The sequence below is a fragment of the Gymnogyps californianus genome, chromosome 15 (genome assembly GCF_018139145.2).
Source record: "Gymnogyps californianus isolate 813 chromosome 15, ASM1813914v2, whole genome shotgun sequence".
Taxonomy (NCBI): domain Eukaryota; kingdom Metazoa; phylum Chordata; class Aves; order Accipitriformes; family Cathartidae; genus Gymnogyps; species Gymnogyps californianus.
The window spans coordinates 5,624,511-5,643,490 of record NC_059485.1 but is presented as its reverse complement, the minus strand read 5'-3'; the positions used below and the strand labels follow the sequence as shown (position 1 = coordinate 5,643,490).

The 18,980-nt window shown below is 48.7% G+C and overlaps 1 protein-coding gene across 2 annotated transcripts in view; it reads right to left on the bottom strand.

The window, feature by feature from the left end:
* Window positions 1-7,065: 7,065 nt before the first annotated feature.
* The window catches only part of TTYH3 (tweety family member 3), an 80,027-nt gene continuing 68,112 nt past the window's right edge, over window positions 7,066-18,980 (bottom strand). The window contains exons 14-15 of one of the 2 annotated variants that reach the window (XM_050905814.1): window positions 18,181-18,282; window positions 12,716-12,776 (exon numbers count right to left, since the gene is read on the bottom strand). In XM_050905814.1, coding sequence (XP_050761771.1) covers window positions 18,202-18,282 — 81 coding nt within the window. In that variant the 3' untranslated portion in view covers window positions 12,716-12,776; window positions 18,181-18,201. Of the gene's footprint in view, window positions 12,777-18,180; window positions 18,283-18,980 lie in introns of both variants that reach the window. The other variant, XM_050905815.1, reaches the window with a different exon arrangement.

Here is an 18,980-nt window from a genome sequence, read left to right as displayed (position 1 = left end):
TATCTGGAACGTCACTCTGTGCTTTTTGTAACTAGGATGTGTTTAAAGCAATAGATGTGGGATGGGGAACCAGCATGGACAGCGTGTTCTCAGGGACTTGAACCCGATCGCTACCACGGGGTTCCCGTGGGAGCCGTCACCAATAAAGCAGCTTTTTTGCTGACCACAGTCACCTGGTCCTGGCCTCCAGCGTCTCTTTATGGATGAGCTGCCCTGAACACCCCTTGTTCCCCCCGCGGATGTTATCACCTCTAACGAAGCTCTCAGGGATGCACCGAGGAGGGGTTGCGCCTGCATCCCTCTCTTTTCCCACGGGTACTGGGATCCGCCAGCCATTTGCATCCCAGGGCGCGAGGGTCCTCTCCTTCTTCCCCTCCCCAAAAGGCTCCGGCAGGGCTTGGCGCCTCGGGGCTGGTTTTTCCCAGGCTCCGGGGTGGGAGCGGAGGCAGCGGGGGCGAGGTGAGAGCTGGTTGTTAGCAGGGTGCTGTTAACAGCCGGCGGGCAGGCGTGTGCGTGGGAAGGTTGGGGGCTGCGGGGGGCCGAGCCCCTTCCCTCCCAGCCCTCCCTTCATCCTCTCCACCACCATTTCAGCCGACACCGAGCACCCACCTGCCGGTAATAAGTGCCAACTTTCATGGGCTGTGGCAACAGCGTTAGATCTGTCCCCCACCTCCTAAAACCAGCCCTGTTTGTGCTGCACCAGTACCAGCTTTCACCTGCGCCATCCTCTCCTCCCCCCGCCTTCCTCCATACCCAAAATCTTTTTTTTTTTTTTCTTTTCAAGGCACACTTACTTCACAGTTTCACTTGAATCTCTACGTTATCAGGGGTTGGCCTTGCTAAAAATACAGCCTAGCAGGAAGTCAGCGTGTGCTAAAGCAACACCACCCCCTCCTCCCAACACCCGCACACCCTTCAGACAGCCCCAAAAATCAAAAGTCCCCCAAACTCTGCAGCCCTTGGGCTGCTGCAGGCAGAGGGGGAGGCTCTGGATCCTGCCCCGGGGAACTGAGCATCACCCTGACCCAGCTCCCCCCAAAAACCCACAGGTACCCAAAAAGCTTCCTGGAGAAAGGGGAGGGTGGACAGCCAGCCCTGCAAAGCCACCGTCCTGCAGCACACAGGGGTCAGGGCTGGGACCACATGGTGGGTGCAAGATTTAGTGCCCCTTGGCCCCCCCCCCGGCACGGGGTCAGCAAAGGGGAACTGCGTCAGGCGCAGGAAGCTGTGCCACCCACCGCTCGCCCGCGTATTTTCCTATTGCTCACGGGGCTGCGGTTTCAGCAGCGCGGGCACTTCCCGGCAGCGGTGCCGTCACCCTTTCTGCAGGCTGGCCCTCCCTTGGCCCCCCCCCCGGGAGGGATGGGGAGATTCAGCCAGGACAGGGCAGCACCCATCTCGTCCCAGGCAGGGCTGGCTGCAGGGGGCCTGTTCACTGCAAAACCAGCCCAAACCTTGTGTTAAGCGCCCACTGGGGAGCCAGGGGCTGTGGCACGGGGCTGGGATGCTGCTGCAAGGAGCAGGAGTCCCTTGGCAGGCATAAAAGCTGGGGAGGGTGCTGGGTATGATGCAACACCTAGAGGGGGCTTAAAAAATAAAATATAACAAAATAAAATAAAAATTAAAACAAACAAACAAAAAAGCCACCCCACCAGGCCTTTGGGAGCGGGGGCAGGCAGCACACCAGCCCTCCAGTTTGTCCCACACCAGGCTCTCAGCCTTTCCCTCCTCCCTCCCTACTCGTGGGCCGAAAACTAAATAAATACATGCATTAATAAACAAAAGGAAAACAAAAGCAAAGCCTGCTGCTCTCGCATACTTGGCAGGCTCGTCCGGCCAGCCTGCTTTCATCTGCACCCCGGCGCTGTTGTGGGACGTCCTGTTTACTCTCGCCAGCTCGCAGCAGCTGATAAGGTGGCTGTACCTTTTGTAGAGTGCTGGTGTGTGGCGTCAGGGTGGGAACAAGCCCGGCTTGGTGGGGGCACTGCTGTTATGTAGGGACCACTGCTGTTGACACTGTCGTGCTCAAGGGATGCTCCGGCACTGTGCCGACACTACCATGCCCAAGGGATGCTCCAGTGCTGTGTCCAGCCAAAGGCTTTCCTGGTCCCTGGGTAGCTGCAGCGTCGAGGGCAGAGAGTAACACGCTGTTTTAGTCCTTTTTGCTGCTCCCCCACCTCCTTTTTTTTGTTTTAATTTGCATTTGGGTCACTCGGTGTTCTGGACTTTGTGTGAATCACTGTGTTCCCAGCCCGGCTGCAGCACAGGAGCTTCATGGCATGGGGACTTCTCACTGGGGAGCTGTGTGTGCACAGCGATGGGACAAACACCAGTCCTGGCACTGACGGCAGCAAGAAATATTTGTGACTCGGGGCGGGAGAGGGTGTTGGGAGACAACAAAATTTGTGTGAATCAGCTCCAAGCGCCACTTCCAGCCGCTCTGGCCCAGCAAACTGGAATATTTGTGGGAAACGAACATAAAAGCAGCCGAATCACAGGGCCTGAGCAATGCACACAATGCTCTAGCTGTAGCTTTGGGAGTTGCCCGTCCCAGTGCTGGGACGGGAGAGAGCTGGGTCCCTGTGGGGGCATGAGCTACACCCCACCACCTCTGTGCAGCTGGAGGCTGCTAAATCCCCCCACTAGCACTGTCTGTCTTGGAGCGAGGGGCTGCAAAGCCCTGCGGCAGGGAGTGATGGCTGCAGGATGGCCGAGACACAGCGCTGGGGTGTGCAGGGCAGCCCCCCAAAAAGCAGCTCCCAGCCATCGCCCACAATCCCTTTGGGTTTTTTTCACCTTTCTATTTCCCACCCCTGCATCACCTGCAGGTGGTTAAAAGAAATACCCCCCCCAAGCCCTCCAAAGTTTATTTTTCTCTTCCTGACTTTTAAGACCAGCCTTGAACCTATCAAAACCAATTGCCTCCCCCCCACCCACCCCGGAGCTCCCAGTAACCGCTGCTTCTGGTCTGCCTCAGCCGCCCAGCAGAGCCGGCTCTGCTCCTGCAGCCATTTGGCAAGCCAAGAGTGGAGGAGGAGATGAATTGAGCATCTTAAAAGCAGCTGGAAACACTTCCCACGGCGCTGCCGGACGAGACCCGTGAAGCTGCGGCACCGCTCCCAACCCCTCCTTCGTCCTCCTCAGTGGATGTGTCTCCCTTCATCCCCCCAAACCGGGGTGGCTTCACTGGGGAGACGGTGCCAGGTTTGTGCCTGTCCCTGCTGAGGGCAGGGGACTGAAAGCAGCAGTGACTCCACACAGCAAAGCAGTGGCACCGCAGTGGTCAGTGTCAGGTGATGTTCTGACCACATCCACATCAGCCCAAGGAGTCCCTTGGATGGGCTGTTGTGTTAGGAAACTCCTTGGGGAGCAGGGGGCCATGCCAGCTCCCTGCCCAAGCAGCCCTCCACTGGCCCTGGAGCAGCAGCATTTGGAGCGGATCATGAGTGACCGAGTGATTTATGGGGTGCAAGCGCCAGGTCCCGTGGTGCTCAGCTGGTGGGAAGAGGAAGCGGGTGGGAGAAGGGCTCCAGCACCAGCATCTGCAACACCTCGCAGTGAGAAGGGAGTTGTGCTTCCTCCCACTCCCCTCCACGGACCGGAGAGGGATTAAAAATCCCTGAGCAGGGATTTTCACTGAGGTCATGGTGAGAAACGCTGCCTGCTCCAGGCAAAGACCTTCCTGCCTGCAGAGCCAAGGCAAACGGCCCTCCGGTCCCGCCTGCAGCAATAGAGACATCAGCCACAGAAGGAAAACTCCTTCTGCTCCTGCCACCATCCATCCCCTCTCCACCACGCAACGGCACGAGGGCACGGCAGTGTGACTGGCTGCGCCATTGCAGTGGCTGGACCCGTGACCCGAGGTGGCCGCAGCCAGGCCACCCTCCTTCCCTGCCTGGAGGCTTCACCTGAGCAGGTGAAGGTTGCCAGCAAACGTGCCGGGTGGTCACGTCCCTCTATACCGCCGTGCTGTGACCCACCAAGCTGGTCCAGGCCGGGCTGCAAACGTGGGGTGCGGAGGAGCCCTGCCGAGCCCTGGGGCTGCAGCGTGGCTGGACGAGCCTCTCTCCCCTTGCCCCTCCTGTGGCTGCCTCCGCTTGCAAACCCTTCCGACTGCCAAGAGCAGGACTTCAGCATCCCCATGCGGTCAGACAGATCGGAGTCTCCCCGTTCAGGCTTTTCTTTCAAGCTGACGGGCCAGTGGATGCTCAACTCTCTGTCCTGGCCTCCCTCGCAGTGCAAGGAGAGGCCACAACCTCCTGAAAGCAGAGGTGGTCCGGCAGAGTGGGATGGGGAGATGGGGTCATTCCTCGGGGACAAGGGTGCTTCAGAAGGGGTTAGAGAAGATGAGATGCAATTTCAGCTGCCTGCTGCCTTCCCGGACAGATGGGGAGTCAGAGTCCCGATGGGACCCTCCCAAAAGAGAACCATGAATCCAGCTCTCAAGTGCATTTGATGGAGGAAGCTAGGCAGATCCAGGCTTCAGCATCAGCAGCAGACGCTGCATGTTCAGTGCCACGTTCAGCAGAAAACATTACCTGTAGCACGGACTATTTCCCACCCCAAGAGGTGACAGGAGATGGGGGCACGTAGTCAGTAACTGCGTCCCAGCAAGAACACTACAGCCAGAAGCTCTGCGTGCCGGTTTCCCAGCCGCCAACCCACAGACAGCTCCCAGAGGCAACACTCCTGTTAGCACAGCTCAGCACACCACAGGAACAAATACATTTGAAAGCATCTCCCCCGGGCATCCCTCCCTGCCTTATCTTCGAGGACAGAGATCTAACGGACCACTACTGAAGGCTGATCAGAAGGCAAGGTTTATTCAAACACATACTTCACCCTTCCCTCTGTTTTCTCCCAGCTCGGCATTGCTCAGGAGAGAGCCCTGCCCTGCTCCGGCTGGGACAGGGAGCGGTGCAGCAGGGTGAGCGAAGCCTGCCACTGCAGGGGGACAGCTGGCTGGAAGGCACTGGGAAAGGTCACCGGGCAGGTGGTCTTTGCATGTTCCCATCCCTCGTTGGGAGTCCATAAACCTGGTAAAATATTTACGTGCTGACTCTGATGGAGGCTTTCTTTTCCTTCATGCCATCAGATTCCCTTGGCTGCTCCAAGCCTTTTGCACCAGAGAGCAGGTTTAATCATCTCAGATCAGGGATTAACATGGAAAACATGGGTTCCTCCTTTAGGTGGAAAAAAAAGAGGGGAGGCAAATCTGTCAATTATTAGTGAAGGGAGGAAAACTGGCGTCTGTTGAGATTCACAGCCATGAGGGTGAAAGGCACAGCAAGGAGCCCTCTGGGGTTCTGCACTGTACCAATGGGCAGGACTCGAGAGCATGGGTGTGGGTTTCAGCCATACAAACACACACAGCACTTAAAAAAACAAATAGCATTAACAAAGACAGAGTTAAATTATTGCTTAGACCAGTCCGGCCTTCCACGGAAACAGGACATACCTGTGCACACATGCTCCCATGGGGAGCAGGGCAGGACCAGCAGCACCAAGGAAGAGGGTGCCCGGGAGCCCAGCTCAGGTCCCCTCTCAGTGGCCTTCAAATTGGCTCAGCTGCTTTGTAGTGACACCCAGGACTGTCAGCCTGGTCCTTACAGCATCACTGGGTAGTTTGGGACCTTTCTGCTTTAACGTGCAGTCGGATCAAGAGCAATCAGCACTGCTGGAGCTATCTGCTGTCACCAAACCCTGCCAAGGGGCTTTTCCATGCCCCTTCCCACCCCACAGTTGTTTCCTCTTCCCCCAAAAGACCCACACTCCTGCACGAGGAGCTGCTTCACTCCCCCCAGCTCTTGTCCTAGGGGGCGAGTTCAGGCGCGGGGGCCTCCAGCAGCAGGAGATGCTGTTTGGCTTTACCACCAAAAACTTTGTGGAGTTTCCCAAAGACCCACAGTTGGTAAGGGATAGGCTGAGGTCAGGGGCAAGAACAGCGCAGGACGGAGGCAGGAGACCAATCCCTCAATATGACTGGCAGGATTGGGCAGAAAACAGATCAAGAGAATTGCAGGAAGGTAAAGGTTTTAGTTCACTACTTGATAGAGATGCAGCAGAGTGGGCCTGCGATCAGAGAACAGTACAAACGAAGAACTACAAAGAAACTCAGGATAGCCTAAGGCAGAGCCGAGAAAGATGAGCCCATGCTGAGCTGCACCAGCTCCGCCAGCTCCCTGCATGATGCTACTGAAGGCACATACATACGTTTCATCGTCTCCTGAAGAGGGACGCCTTTGCAGCGGCTGAGCTGGTGGCGTACCCTCCCATACCATTTTTCCACACTACTTGTACTTCTGCTGGTGACAATGAACCGCTTGCATTCACTGCTGCTCCAGTGCAGCGTAAGAAAAGAGGCAGAGGGGGCTTGAGGGGGTCACCCACACCATGGCACCCTGCATAAGGGTGAACATCTCCACAGGCTGATGTCCGCATCCCCTAGCTGCTCCAGCATCTTCTGCAGCGGTGCCTCGTACCGAAGGTCCCTGGTACGAGGACGGCCCCGCAGCAGGCACCAGCCCGGCTCCGTGCCCCCATCCAGGCTCCCCCCTGTGACACCTCGCCCTCCCAGGCCCCCAGCCGCAGACCGCTCAGGAGGGGCACAAGCCACATCGTTTCTAAAGCAGGATTAGCGCAGCTTCCTCTGGAGGAAATCTCCGCATCCATCATTTCCTTCAGAGGTTCTTTTGAAGCTGTCCAATTCAGTTTTAACAGTCCAGTCTTCAAATTGGATTAGAAATCCCAAAGTCTATGATTTCTAGCAGCAACCAGATTAGGCTGAGACCTATACGCAAAGGAAGAAAGCAGCCCTGCTAATACCTGTGCACACACTTCGTCTCACACAGCAGGACTGACACTAATAATTTGATTTCTGTAGTACAGGGCACTCGCGTTCCTATTCCTCCCACCCTCTACTAGCTATTAGACTTTATGGCTCTATTACCCATCCTCACTTCATGGATCTGCCACAATGTATGAAAAGTAACAAAAATTCAGGCAGGTTTATGAACAAGGAAAAAAAAAAAAGAGAGAGAAAATAAGAATCAATAAATAGGAACAGTGGTTTTAAATTGTTTATTTTTAAAACATGAAACCCAAGCTGAATAGAAACCACAGAAATTACATTTTTTTGTTTAGTATTTGCAAACCAAAAAGTTACAGTAAAAAATAGCTACATTACAATCAATAGAACTACAGAATTAAAAGTAAAGATACAAAAATGGGCTCAATCCTCTTTAACCCTCACAATTTAAAAACATTTTGGGTAAGTGCAGGAACACTTGAAAGAAACTAGCAGGTCCAAAGTTTTAAAAAAAATTATATATATTTATATATTATATATGTATATAAAGTGGTATGATATACAACCATTATGGTTAAGAAGAAAAAACAGAAAAGTTACAAAAAGGCCAGGTACATGTTCACCATTAGGTTTCTGTGCACAGTGTCCAAGAAAATAAACTTCCCTCTGAACGATGTGAATAAAACTCACGGGGCCTCCCGTTAACAAGGGACCTGAGGCACGCGATGTGACGGCTGGGCAGCTGGACCCAATGCAGAGGACAATGAAAGAAATACAGCTTTTCTGGGACTTCAGTGGCCTCCTGGGCAGAGGCCACTGGAGAAGTCTTGGTGTAAGATTAGAGGAGGAACAGGAAGGAAGGAGTCGGGAATTGCATAGTGAGGAGCAATGTGGTATCAAATATGCAGAGCACCTAAGAGCTTCATGCTACAGTTATCCTCTTTAGGAAAGGAATATTTTGAACCTTCTGGTTGTACATCAATTTATGTTCCACTTTGTTCATGCATGCAGCCACAGGGGCTGGGTGAGCACCTGGGAGCTCCAGACCACCAGTAACCCACCCCTTCTCTCTCCCATCTGGGCAACACGCTCACCATCACGGCTTGGCAGGAGATCCCACTCCCCCCAAAAGCACAGATGACTTGCTAGCCATCTAGGAACTGCTACCAAAACACCCCACACTTCTGCTGGGCCTCCTGGAATGACTAGAGAAGCCATCCATAGCATGCACACAAATAATTTCTAGAAAAGGGGAGTAGGCTGTGATGAAAGAAGCCACCTGGTTAAAGGTACAGATTAAGTCTTGTCAGGTCTCTTCTCTCAAGGCATTAGATCTATTCCTTGGTATCTCCCTGGAGGGCTTTTCCCCTCCCACCCAGAGATGTTCACTGAGTTACACTAACAGACTTGTTGAGTTGGGGAAGAGCCTGGCTTCTACTTGGTCCCCAGGTAGGAAGTACTTCAAAGACAGCTCCTCTCCCTAGCTAAAGGAAAACCCACCCACTTCATCTACTCCTGAATCCGGTGGGGTGGCTAGAATCAACAAGCCAAGACACTTCCCTCTTTTTCAAAGGGCTCAGCATGGTATTTCAGTTGCTGCGAGAAGGAAGAGAAGGTGGGACCAGAAGTGAAGCATGGGTTTATCCACACAGGTACCTGTACCTTGCTCTTACGGGCATTCACCCACTCCTGTCTGCTATCACCCTGCAGCACCCAAAGCTCTCATGAGCGATGGCTAAGCAGCCCCCTGAGAAACAGTTTACTCTCAGAAAGGCCAGATTTTCCATATATTTTCAGGGAACTGCTATGGAAATCCTAACTTCGGATCACTTAAAACCCCATGCACTGTGTCCCCCTCAAAGCACTCAAATGAACATCCTTGCATCTTGGCTGAGATGACTGTACACGGAAAATTAACGCCTATCAAATGGAGAAAACTTAAAAAGGACAGGAGGGGAAGGGAGCACTCCATCCTTCACATTTGGATACATGGATGCACGCTAAAAATCTTAGCTTGAACCCTTTTATCAGCACATAAAATGAACTCAGTTTAATAATACATACAGGATACAAACACTACAGTTATATTCCCAAGACAGCACAAGAAATTCACAGCCAAGTCTTGATTCGATTTCCTTTACAATTATAATGCAGTCTTGAACACTGGACACAAGAGTCCAACATGCTATTTACATTTCACATTGTGGAGATGTTTGTGTGCTTGGAAGAGTTCTCAGTTCCAAAAGAAAGTGTCATTCACACATGATGATGCAGTGGAAATAAACCAAGCCAACCAGACAAGCCAATGACCACATTTGTGCTTCTGAAAAAGTAACATGAAGTGTCTTCACCAATGCAGTCACCTTCAACCGGGCAAGCTGCCTTCCATTTTGCAGTCAGCGAGGTGTCCAGAGGCCAATCTCATCTCCCCTGAATTCTGGACCCTTTTGCTAGCAACCAGTAACATGAGTAATGTTCCAATAAGGTCAGCTGGGACACACCAAGTGATATGGCCTTGGTATTTTGTCACATTAAAAACAGAGACACACAATGGAAGAGAGAGAAGTCTCTACAGCTTTACCTCCTACAGCTTGAAGAGTTTGGACTCCCTCAACCATGAATGCCATCTAGAACAGATGAGTCTTCGCCAGATAGCACCTGCTGTTCACCCGAGAGGGAGGCACAGAGTCTGGGAGATCTTGGCTTTTGAAAGCCCACTCCTCAGACAAAATGTGACCATATGGATGAGACTGATTATGTCGCAGCCATAAGAATAGGCAAAGGCCATCTGTTCTTCAGCAGATCTGTTCAGACCAGCCTGCAGAAATGCCACACTGTTGCTCAAGGTTCCAGTAAAAAAAAAAAAAGTAGTAATAATAATAATAAACCAAAAGAAACCCATTTGTCTGTGTTTCCTATCCAGCGCTCTGCACAGCATGCAGCGGGGCAGCAGAGTTCCAGGATGCTTTACGAAAGTGCAATATCCATGTCAAGTAAAGGAAGTGCTGGCTGGACAAAGGTACACAGCTCACACTGCAGTCACGTTATGCTGGCCTCCAGAGAGCAAAATTATCTCCGTAACATTCTTTCCAGTTATATTTTGAAGTCACAGAGCACATATCTCCACATCTGTGCCTTGCTGCAAGCCCCAAACATTGTCAGAAGTTGTTCTGGGTGTTACAAGTGGCTATGCCAAACCTTGGAAGGAAGCAGGTCAAGGTGGCTGCTCCATTAGATGCTGCAAACAAAAAGGCATAGGCTTGCTCCCCCGTTATCCCTGCTGGCACAGACAATACCACTGTGACAATTTAGATCCAACCCAAAGCGCAGTGACATGCATGTTCAGGATGCATTCTGTATACAAAAAAGTCAATATACAGAAGCACTTGTTTTCACAGGGTTCCCCACACACTCCAGCCTTCAAAACACTTGCCTTCAACGAGTAGGACTGGGCCACAGATTTTAGGGCAGCTCCCCTAAAACTGATAGTGTAAGTGGCAATCCGAGCACATCCTTGCAAGGAGAGATGATGGCAGAACAACTCAGTCTTAATAAAGATTATATGGCTCTTGCTTCTTTCTTCAAAGCGAGTGGAAGGTTCAGTTCCCCCCAGATAGCAGTTGCATGCTTCAGGCCCTCCAAGCTAACCATGCCACATGCTTGCACACCTGGGTCTCCTGGTAGGCTTTAAGACAGGGTGGAAAACCCAGTGCTCATGAGCCACAGTGTCCCTCCAATACCACCTGTGACTACGTTTCCCTGCCCTTGTTATTTGATAACACAGAGGTATGTTTCAGTGTGAAGCCCATCAAACATGTCTGAAAAGGCATACTCAGTCCTGAGCAAGAAAATCCTGCTCCCAGAGATTTACGGCGAAGTGTGAAGTTTTCTCCAAAACCTTCTCTTCCTGTCTGCATGGTGCTGCCTCCTCCCCGTCTCCCTCACTCCTTTGAATGGAAATAGCTTGCCTACAGCTTTTGCAGTCTGTTAGTGGTTTCTATCTTAAGAGGAGTCTCAAAGCTTGCTCTTCCACAGAGCTGGTACCATTTTACAGGAGATACCATCATCCTGGTTAGCTACCTGCTAGGAGCAATTCCTACCTCACTGCAAGAAGGCAACTGACTTGAGTAAAGGCAGATTGGTAGATTCTGTGCCCCGTACAGCAAACGTGGGGTCAGCAGACACCGAGTCTGAACATCACTGAGGTGAAGACTAACTGCCTCTGCCAATGGCTCAACTCCAGTTTGAGAGATGTTTCCCACTATTTCCTCTACCAGTTATTTAATATAATGCTCAGCAGCTACACTAAGATGCCCCTGCTCAGAGGTAAAAAGACAAAAAGGAACATCATAGTTACCCTACTGAAAGGGCAGTACTTGACAGTACCTCCCAAGAGGCAGTCTCCTCTTCCAGTAGGAAGCTGTCAGTGCCCTTTGGAGCACTGCTCTTCAGTGGAAAGTACAGCACCAATGGAGGATGTTGCCCTCTGCAGGCACCCAGCTGCCTCTTTGCAAGCCTTGTTCTGCCTCATGTCTAGAAAAATACCTTACATGTGCCTTAATATGGTCAGATAGTGGTTAGCAATGTGCCTTGAAAAACAAAATGAAATAAAACAGAATAAAATAAAAACCTGTTCTGACAGTCACAATGTTCTCCAGATGTCATTTGGGTTTCTGACTCTGGAACACAGAAGACGACATACTGGCGATCTTGTGAGTTTGTTAGGACTGAGGCTCCAAAAACCTCCTTCAATGCCAGTTCAGCAACCCTGTGCTGTAAATTATGATTATTTTAAGAAAAAAAAAAAAGAAAATAAAAAGTCCAGCAGAGTTCACAGGTCACTCCTGCAGGGAGAGCTTGCATTTGCTATAAATCCATTGGTGCTTCCAGTCTCTCTTGCTTTTGCAAGCTGACTGTCCCATAAGATCTAGCATCAGAGAGCTGAAACTCTTTAGTGCAAAAATACCCCCCCGTAAAGTCTTACAAGTCTTTTCCTGGAAGAATTTGGCACCAAGTGGGTGGCTGGCTCCTGTTTGATCTGTGTGTCGGCCTTGTAAAGGCAGCACCCAGAATGCCATCTGCAGGTACCTGCGCTTCCCTGATGGAGCAGAGAGGTCAGGTTCAGAGCAATGGACAAGGTAGTTGATTGGTGCTGGGACCCCCTGCTCCTCCTCAAGAATTCACATGCTAGATTTAGTGGGAAAGAAAAAGGCATTTTCTTAATGGATCTTTTTTAAAAAGTTAACCAGGGTAGTGGAATGGTTTGCTCTAGCAGAGCCCCAGGCTCCCACATTACAGTGGATATGCAGTGACACCATGAGGCAGGAGTTTCCCTCCTCCCTCACGCAGGGCACCGGACCAGAGGACTCCCACCAAAATGCTGCATTGTGCCTTGACTCAGCATTCCCTCGTTGTACGCTAGTCATAGGCACCGAGCCTATACTTCTTCAGCGTTTGACAGACTGCTGATCCCACTGCAGAAGTGAAGATGATCTACCACCATCTTTCACCGAGTCCCTCTAGGGAACAGAAGGGGAAAAAAGGGGGCAGAAGATATTCACCTACTTTTTCTGATAGGCTACTCTAATAAGTTGGCCCCCAGGCAGGTGGACCCAGTTTCTTGCCTGGGTGCTCTCAGTTGCTTGCCTGCACGTGCTTGCGCTCTCTCACACATCAGGTACAACAAGGTGAAGGCTTAAATTCAAAAGGGGCTTCCACTCCAGTAGGCAGGCACCGGGTTGGAGGGGTGGTCTGGACTGGAGAAACAGAAGGAGCTGCACTGGATTTTGGGCAGAACAGCAGGTTGTTCTACGAGGACAGCACAGGGGCACAGCAGTTGGCACATTTAGTCTGACTGCACATGTGGGTTTTGTTTTTTTGCTTTTGTTTTTTCATTTTAATGCACACTGCCAGCATCTGGACGAGGTTGGTTGGTGGCGAGGTATTTGGCTCTCATGCTGGAGGTGTACTGGAGGAAGACAAGACAAAAAAACAAAACAAACAGAACAGAAAAGTAAGTCAGAATGACTAATGTAAACACAGAACCACAGATTATGACCTTTCTGAGCATAAAATGGTCTGTATTTACAGCAAGCACATCAAGGAGCTGCTGCATAGTCCACTCTGAATAACATACTGTCAAGCCTGCTGCAAGGATGCTGGCCAGGTCAGTGCAGATGGGCTAATGATTTATCCAAGCTCTCTACAGAGAAGGAAATCCAATAGTCATTGAGAGGAAATATGCCATACTTCACTTAGGAGAAGAGAGGGAAATGGAAATGATGCAGATGTAAAAACCCACCTCACACCTTCATCCTCTCTTAGTCATGTTATTGCTTTCAACCATGCCAGAAAAGGAGGTTGAAAAGAAAACGGGTGTGCACTGCATTTTCACATTGCATTTTATGGCAATGAGGGCATCAGAAGACTGCATGCATCACAGATGGGCAGTTTGAAAGAAAAGTGTGGAAGAATGAATCTCTGAACAATTTATGCCCAAGAAAGAACAGACCCTGCCAGGCTGGAAACAGGCTGCCATCAAACAAGATGATATTAGCTAACAGTTATCAGATGGGTAATAATCCACTGTGGCTTGGGATCCAACCTGCGTACTGTGCAGTAGTAGACAAGACTCCAGCTTAGGGGTGAGAAAAGAAAATTAGAAAGATGAGAGGTTGTTTTGTTTTTTTTGGGGGGGTTGTTTTTTCTTATTTTCTTTTTTATTCTAAGCAAGGTAATCCAAAACAGCTCCCAGAAGCTACTGAGGTAACATATGCCATTCAGCTTTCAATAACGAGCTGAAAAGCATGTAAATAAAACCCAGCAGTAAGAACAAAAGACTTTGTCTCTCTATGCCAATGTGTTCAATGCCTTCATCATGACCACATTACTGCTTCTGGGATTCTGCTACTATGATACTAACAACCAAGCAACGAGGACAGACATTTTATTCCTCTTTTTCTACCAGCCGGAGCTTGAATAATTCTATAATACCCACATCTTACTTCCCAAGAGTGCTCTTCAGCACACTGACTTTTTATCACCTTTAAAACTGAACCACATAAAATAGCCAGTTAAGCTGGCAAAGAGACAACTGAAAGGCAGTTCCACACCAGGAGGTATGATTTATCTTGCCCACCGGGAAAGAACATTATTAGGCATCTTTAGGCTCTCAAAAGCTCAGCTGTCCAAAGGGGTTTTCAGAGAATCAACAGTATTTTATCAGTTTTCCTTCAAAGACTGACCCGGGCTGAACCTCTGCACAATAGAAGACAGAAACTGCTCCTTTGGCAGAGCTGACCCCGTTGGCACAAGATGAAGACACCTGCGGCTTATTTGCACACTCATCTTTTAGCGTCTTCCATAATTGGAAAACTTTCTGCAGAACATGGATCTTAATATAAAACTCTGGCCTAGAAATGGCATCTATATTTAGAAGACAAAGGGTACACCTGTTCTTTCTCTTTTTAAGATGTATTTTTTGTCAGTGAGAAGGAAAAAGGTAGAAAATAGCAAGCTGAGCCAGTTTAAGGACTATATTCTATACAGTTTATTAACTGTGATTACTGTTTCAGAAATAAAGTTTAGGGCATTATTAAAACATATGAGACTAACCCAACAGGCTCAGGGAGGCTTAGAAGTCAGAGAACTTTCTCACAGAGTAAGTAGGGTACGTTTCAGGTAGTGCAATGCTGAAATTACCAGCCAAACATCATGCTAAGAAGAGGGTCTTAGAAGGAAAAATGCATTTGATTGCTCATTTTCCATTTGTATTCTGTATGGTGACATGTGATAGGAGATGATTATGAACAGAGAACTTCCAGGCGCTAAGGTTCTGTAAGAAGTATTTAGAAAAAAAAATCTCAGATCACAGAAGGTTATTGTGCATCTTCCTGGACAAGTCATACAGGTTCAGCACACAACATGCAACATCAACTTTCTTTAGAGCATTAAAATCAAGAAGGGCCACTTGATGAACTGCATTTCAAGGATGTAAAAAGTACACCCACCATGGAGGGAGAAGTCAAAAAGAATTCACTCCTTCCTCCACCAAGAAAACAGCCCACAGTTGTTTAAGTGTCACTAAAACAAAGTAATCAGGAACAGGAGATTTGGACAGTCAAGCAGAGGGCATTTTACATTCAAACCTACCTGCAATCCACCACAAGGAACAAATCAAGACTCAGAGTAGTCAGAGTTAGGGCTGATGTTCTCTCCTTAACTCAGGATTTTTGTGCCTTTGTACCGTTTCCCATTACAGTTTGAACCAGTTACTCCTGATACAGTGTATTTTTAATGACCACGATAAGTACGATTGAAACCTGGAAGCAGAGAGCTAACACTTCACTGCGCACCTCTCGTAACCAGCACAGCTCTATCAGCATGCACTGGATCTTCAGTCACTGCATTAGACTCCATGTACAAATGCTTTGCTCCACATGCTGTTGACAGTAATCCCTCATCCAAGTTCTTCAGTGCATCCTCTGCTGAGAAGCAGAGGAAAGATGCTGTGGAATACACAGATCCCAACATCTGGACAGGCCAGCAGATGAAGATGTATCAGCAGACACTTGCCAGTCACATGGATATGAAACCAAACTATATTACCCATAGTTAAAATAACTAAGTCTTTAGCTCCTTTAAAAAGTAATTCTAAAGACAAAGCCTGAGCACAATTCAGAGCCAAGGAGGTCTTGGACTCTACTCTGAGGTAACCTGGATACAGTGCCTGACACAGCTGTAAGGTATACAGTTGCATTTAGTTTCCTTTAAAGAGGAGCTTTCATAGAAGGTTAAAGAACATGCACAATGCAGTCATTCTTCCAGTACTCTCGCTGGAAGTACCCATGTGCCTATACACCCTCATTTACCCTTTCAAAAACAGCACAGAGGACAAGTTTCAACCCATACCTTCACCACACTGTCAGCTACCCTAAAAAGAGTACCTAAAAGACTTGTTACCGTTTCTTCTGGTGGCTTGTGCTATTCAACACAGCACACCTCTCAGACACTTACCAGTCAGCTAGGACAAACACAGCTGATTGCACACAAGTTCATTTTTGTTTTTCTCCAAAGAAAAAAAAAAGTCTCTCCTTCACATTCAGCCTTGCTGAAGGTATAAACTTTCATAGGTATGGTTTGCCAGCACATACTAGTTAGGTGCTTAACACATATAGCCTGTGCACAAAGGAATCATTGGTTGCAAAAAAAAGTTAATGGGAATAATCAGTTAATTTTAGAGACTATAAATTCTACCAACTCCTGTGAACTGTGCAGACCATGAGTACTTCACAGCTAACTGAGCTATGCTGGAAGATCACTTACCATATGAAACCATGACTCCGAGTATAAACCATTTACTATTTGTGGTTAAAAACCCCACATGTATCTCTCCTTCAGCTACCTTGACTTTGATTTCCTGCCAGAGCTATTCAGGTAATGCAATAAAGACCAAAGCTTCTGGATTCAAGTTCTTAAAGGTTGATCCACCTCTCAAATAGCTAGAGCACAGTAAACACACAGGGTTTGGTATCATTATGTATGGGAGATACCAGATGCAGGGAAACAGCCAATTCCAGCCAATGGGTTCTGAATTCAAAGGGACTTAAGTTTTCCAAGTCAAAAGAACAGAGCTTCTGTTTGTTTTGTTCTTTTTTAAAGTCTTGGAAAGAATGTAATGCCTTTTTCTTGGCCCTGCAGACAGCCACATTAAACTCTGGGTGTGACCTTCGGTAAACAGAAGACAGTGCAAACTGAGATCAGGTCATGTTTCAGCCCAGAGGAGATTTCAAGTCCAGAATGAAGACACTAGAATCTTGCCCCCGACAAGCAATATTTTATTTCATGGAATAGACCCATCTAACATCACTACAATACCATCTGTAGGAACCAAAAAGCAGAAAAACCACCATAAGCTGACACCCAAGAGCAGTCTTTGCAAGACTTAAGACTGAAGAAAGTTGTGACCCTTTCAAGGGTGCTAGCACCATGCTTCAAGACAAGTTTGTTTGCGTTCATGCACCATGGCAGAGGGCATCAAGACAGCACCCTTCCCAGCATGTCACAAGGCAGGCAGACAAATGGCAAGAGGCAGCAAGAATGCAGACCAAGCAGCAATATGACAGAAAGGAATCCAATGCAAGGCTGACAAAAGTCCCAACAGGAACAGCAGAAAAGAAGGAACAGCAGCTTTATGGACATGTATTTCTGTGAACAGAATGTAAGATACAGGTCATTGATTGCATGAGCCAAAAGCAACAGGCCCTCTGTTCCAATTGGAACCAACACCTTCCAGTTACTGTGTGACTGTAGTTCCCTTGAAGGAGCACTGTCCTTCATCCCAGGTGAGTTGCCTAGTAGCTCCAATTATACCCTATATTCAACCAAGCTAAAAAACTACAAGGCCTAATGCAGACCACCTACTCTTTCTGTAGGCACGTGGCTTTGTCATGGACCACTGCGAGGGAAGAAACACTGGCTATCTTGGAGATCAACAGCAACTACACCCCATTAGGAATTCAGACAGTGAAATGGCAGTAGGAGGGCCCTGTTCACAGAGCCTGTGGGACATGGATGGGATGATTTGGACACACACAGAACAAACAAAACAGCAAAAGGTTTTGAAACAGAATGAAACAGATCTTAGTGCTTATGTCTGGACCCTTAGGGAAGTTTTTTTTTTTTTTTAAAACTTGCTCCTTTCCGACTTTAAATGCAAGGATAAAAGGAGAAGCTGCACACAGATCTAACAGGCAATGAAGTAACTCTTCAGGACAGGCCACCATTACCAGCCAGGATCTTTCAACAAATTAAAAATCCTACTGAGGAGCTAAAAGCTTGTGGCAGGTAAGTATCAGTGGTTTCGGGCACATGCTGTTATGACCAGTCAAGACAAACAGAACAGCAGTAGGGCTAAGGGAAGCCAAAAGCTGGATTAAGACAACCAGTCCCGACTGAAAAGCCGCTAGATTGGTTCTCTTTACTTCTAGAAAATGGGTTCTTGTGACAGGAGAACTTCTATTTTGCATTTGAAGTGCAAGGTTAGTTCTACATTCAAGCAAAACTCAGTACTAAGTGTTCAAGCCGTTCTCAAGTGTGGACTCTGAGTTGAAGCTGCTGTGAGTTAGCTTTTGTGAGGCATGGGCGCCTATAATCCTCACAACGTGCACCAGAAGCCTTTACAAGGTTGAGTCTGCACCAGAGCAAAAACTGATTTTAATTTTAACCCTTGGCAGGAGGGAATGGGGTGGGAGGTGCAGAGGGAAGGAATGTGAAGAAATAAAAGGCACTGGCCTGGGATAAACAGTGCAGGGATGAAGGGAGTGGTTGGGAGTGGAGAAGGGGTTGAGCAAGAAGGACCTTTTTTCCAGTACCTGTTCCATTTGCGGGCGCTGTTACCAGTATGTCCGTGCACTGTCCGAGGGCTTAAGCTGCCAGCTCATATGGCTGCTACTGTCCATGGCAGCCAAATACAACTGTGATGACGCAAGAGAGAGAGAGAAAAAGAGAGTGCAGCCTCAACGTGCATGAAAAACACAGTGCAAGCAAGTGAAACGCTGTGGTGTGTGTCAGCGACAAGGTGGGCTCTACAACCCTAAGGGAATAGCCCTGTGGCAAGAAGGAGAAAACAGAAGGTATGAGAGAAGGAAAAAAACAACCAAACAAACAAAAAGCCAGGAAAAGTAACGGACAAACAATGCAGCAGGATCATCACATCTTAGTTTTCACCACCTGTTCACAGAAAGCTAAATGGAATGTATCAGCTCTGTCCACCCACTGGACATAACCTATTTGGATGGTTATCCTCCTCTCCTCCCTCCCAAAAAGAGGCAGGGACACGTGTATTGGTAGTCCCTTTTCATCTCTCTCCTCCCACAGATGATTTGCTATGAAAAGTTACAATTTCTTCTGCCTCAGTACAGTTTCAGCCACCTGCTAGGGAGAGCTGCGAATACAAAAATCCCAGAAAAGCCCCCTTCCCTGCTGCCTGCCAATATGAGAGTAGACATCATTTTTCTTCTCTCCACTGCCCCTCTTACTATGTCCCTCCAGAAAACACATTTATCCTATAGCCTGTTCCTTGCCTTGTCTAGGGAGAGGCTCCCCTTGTCTATAGGTGCAGTGCTGCACTCTCCTCCTCCCCCCCAGCTCCTGCGCTTCCCTATAGCCCATA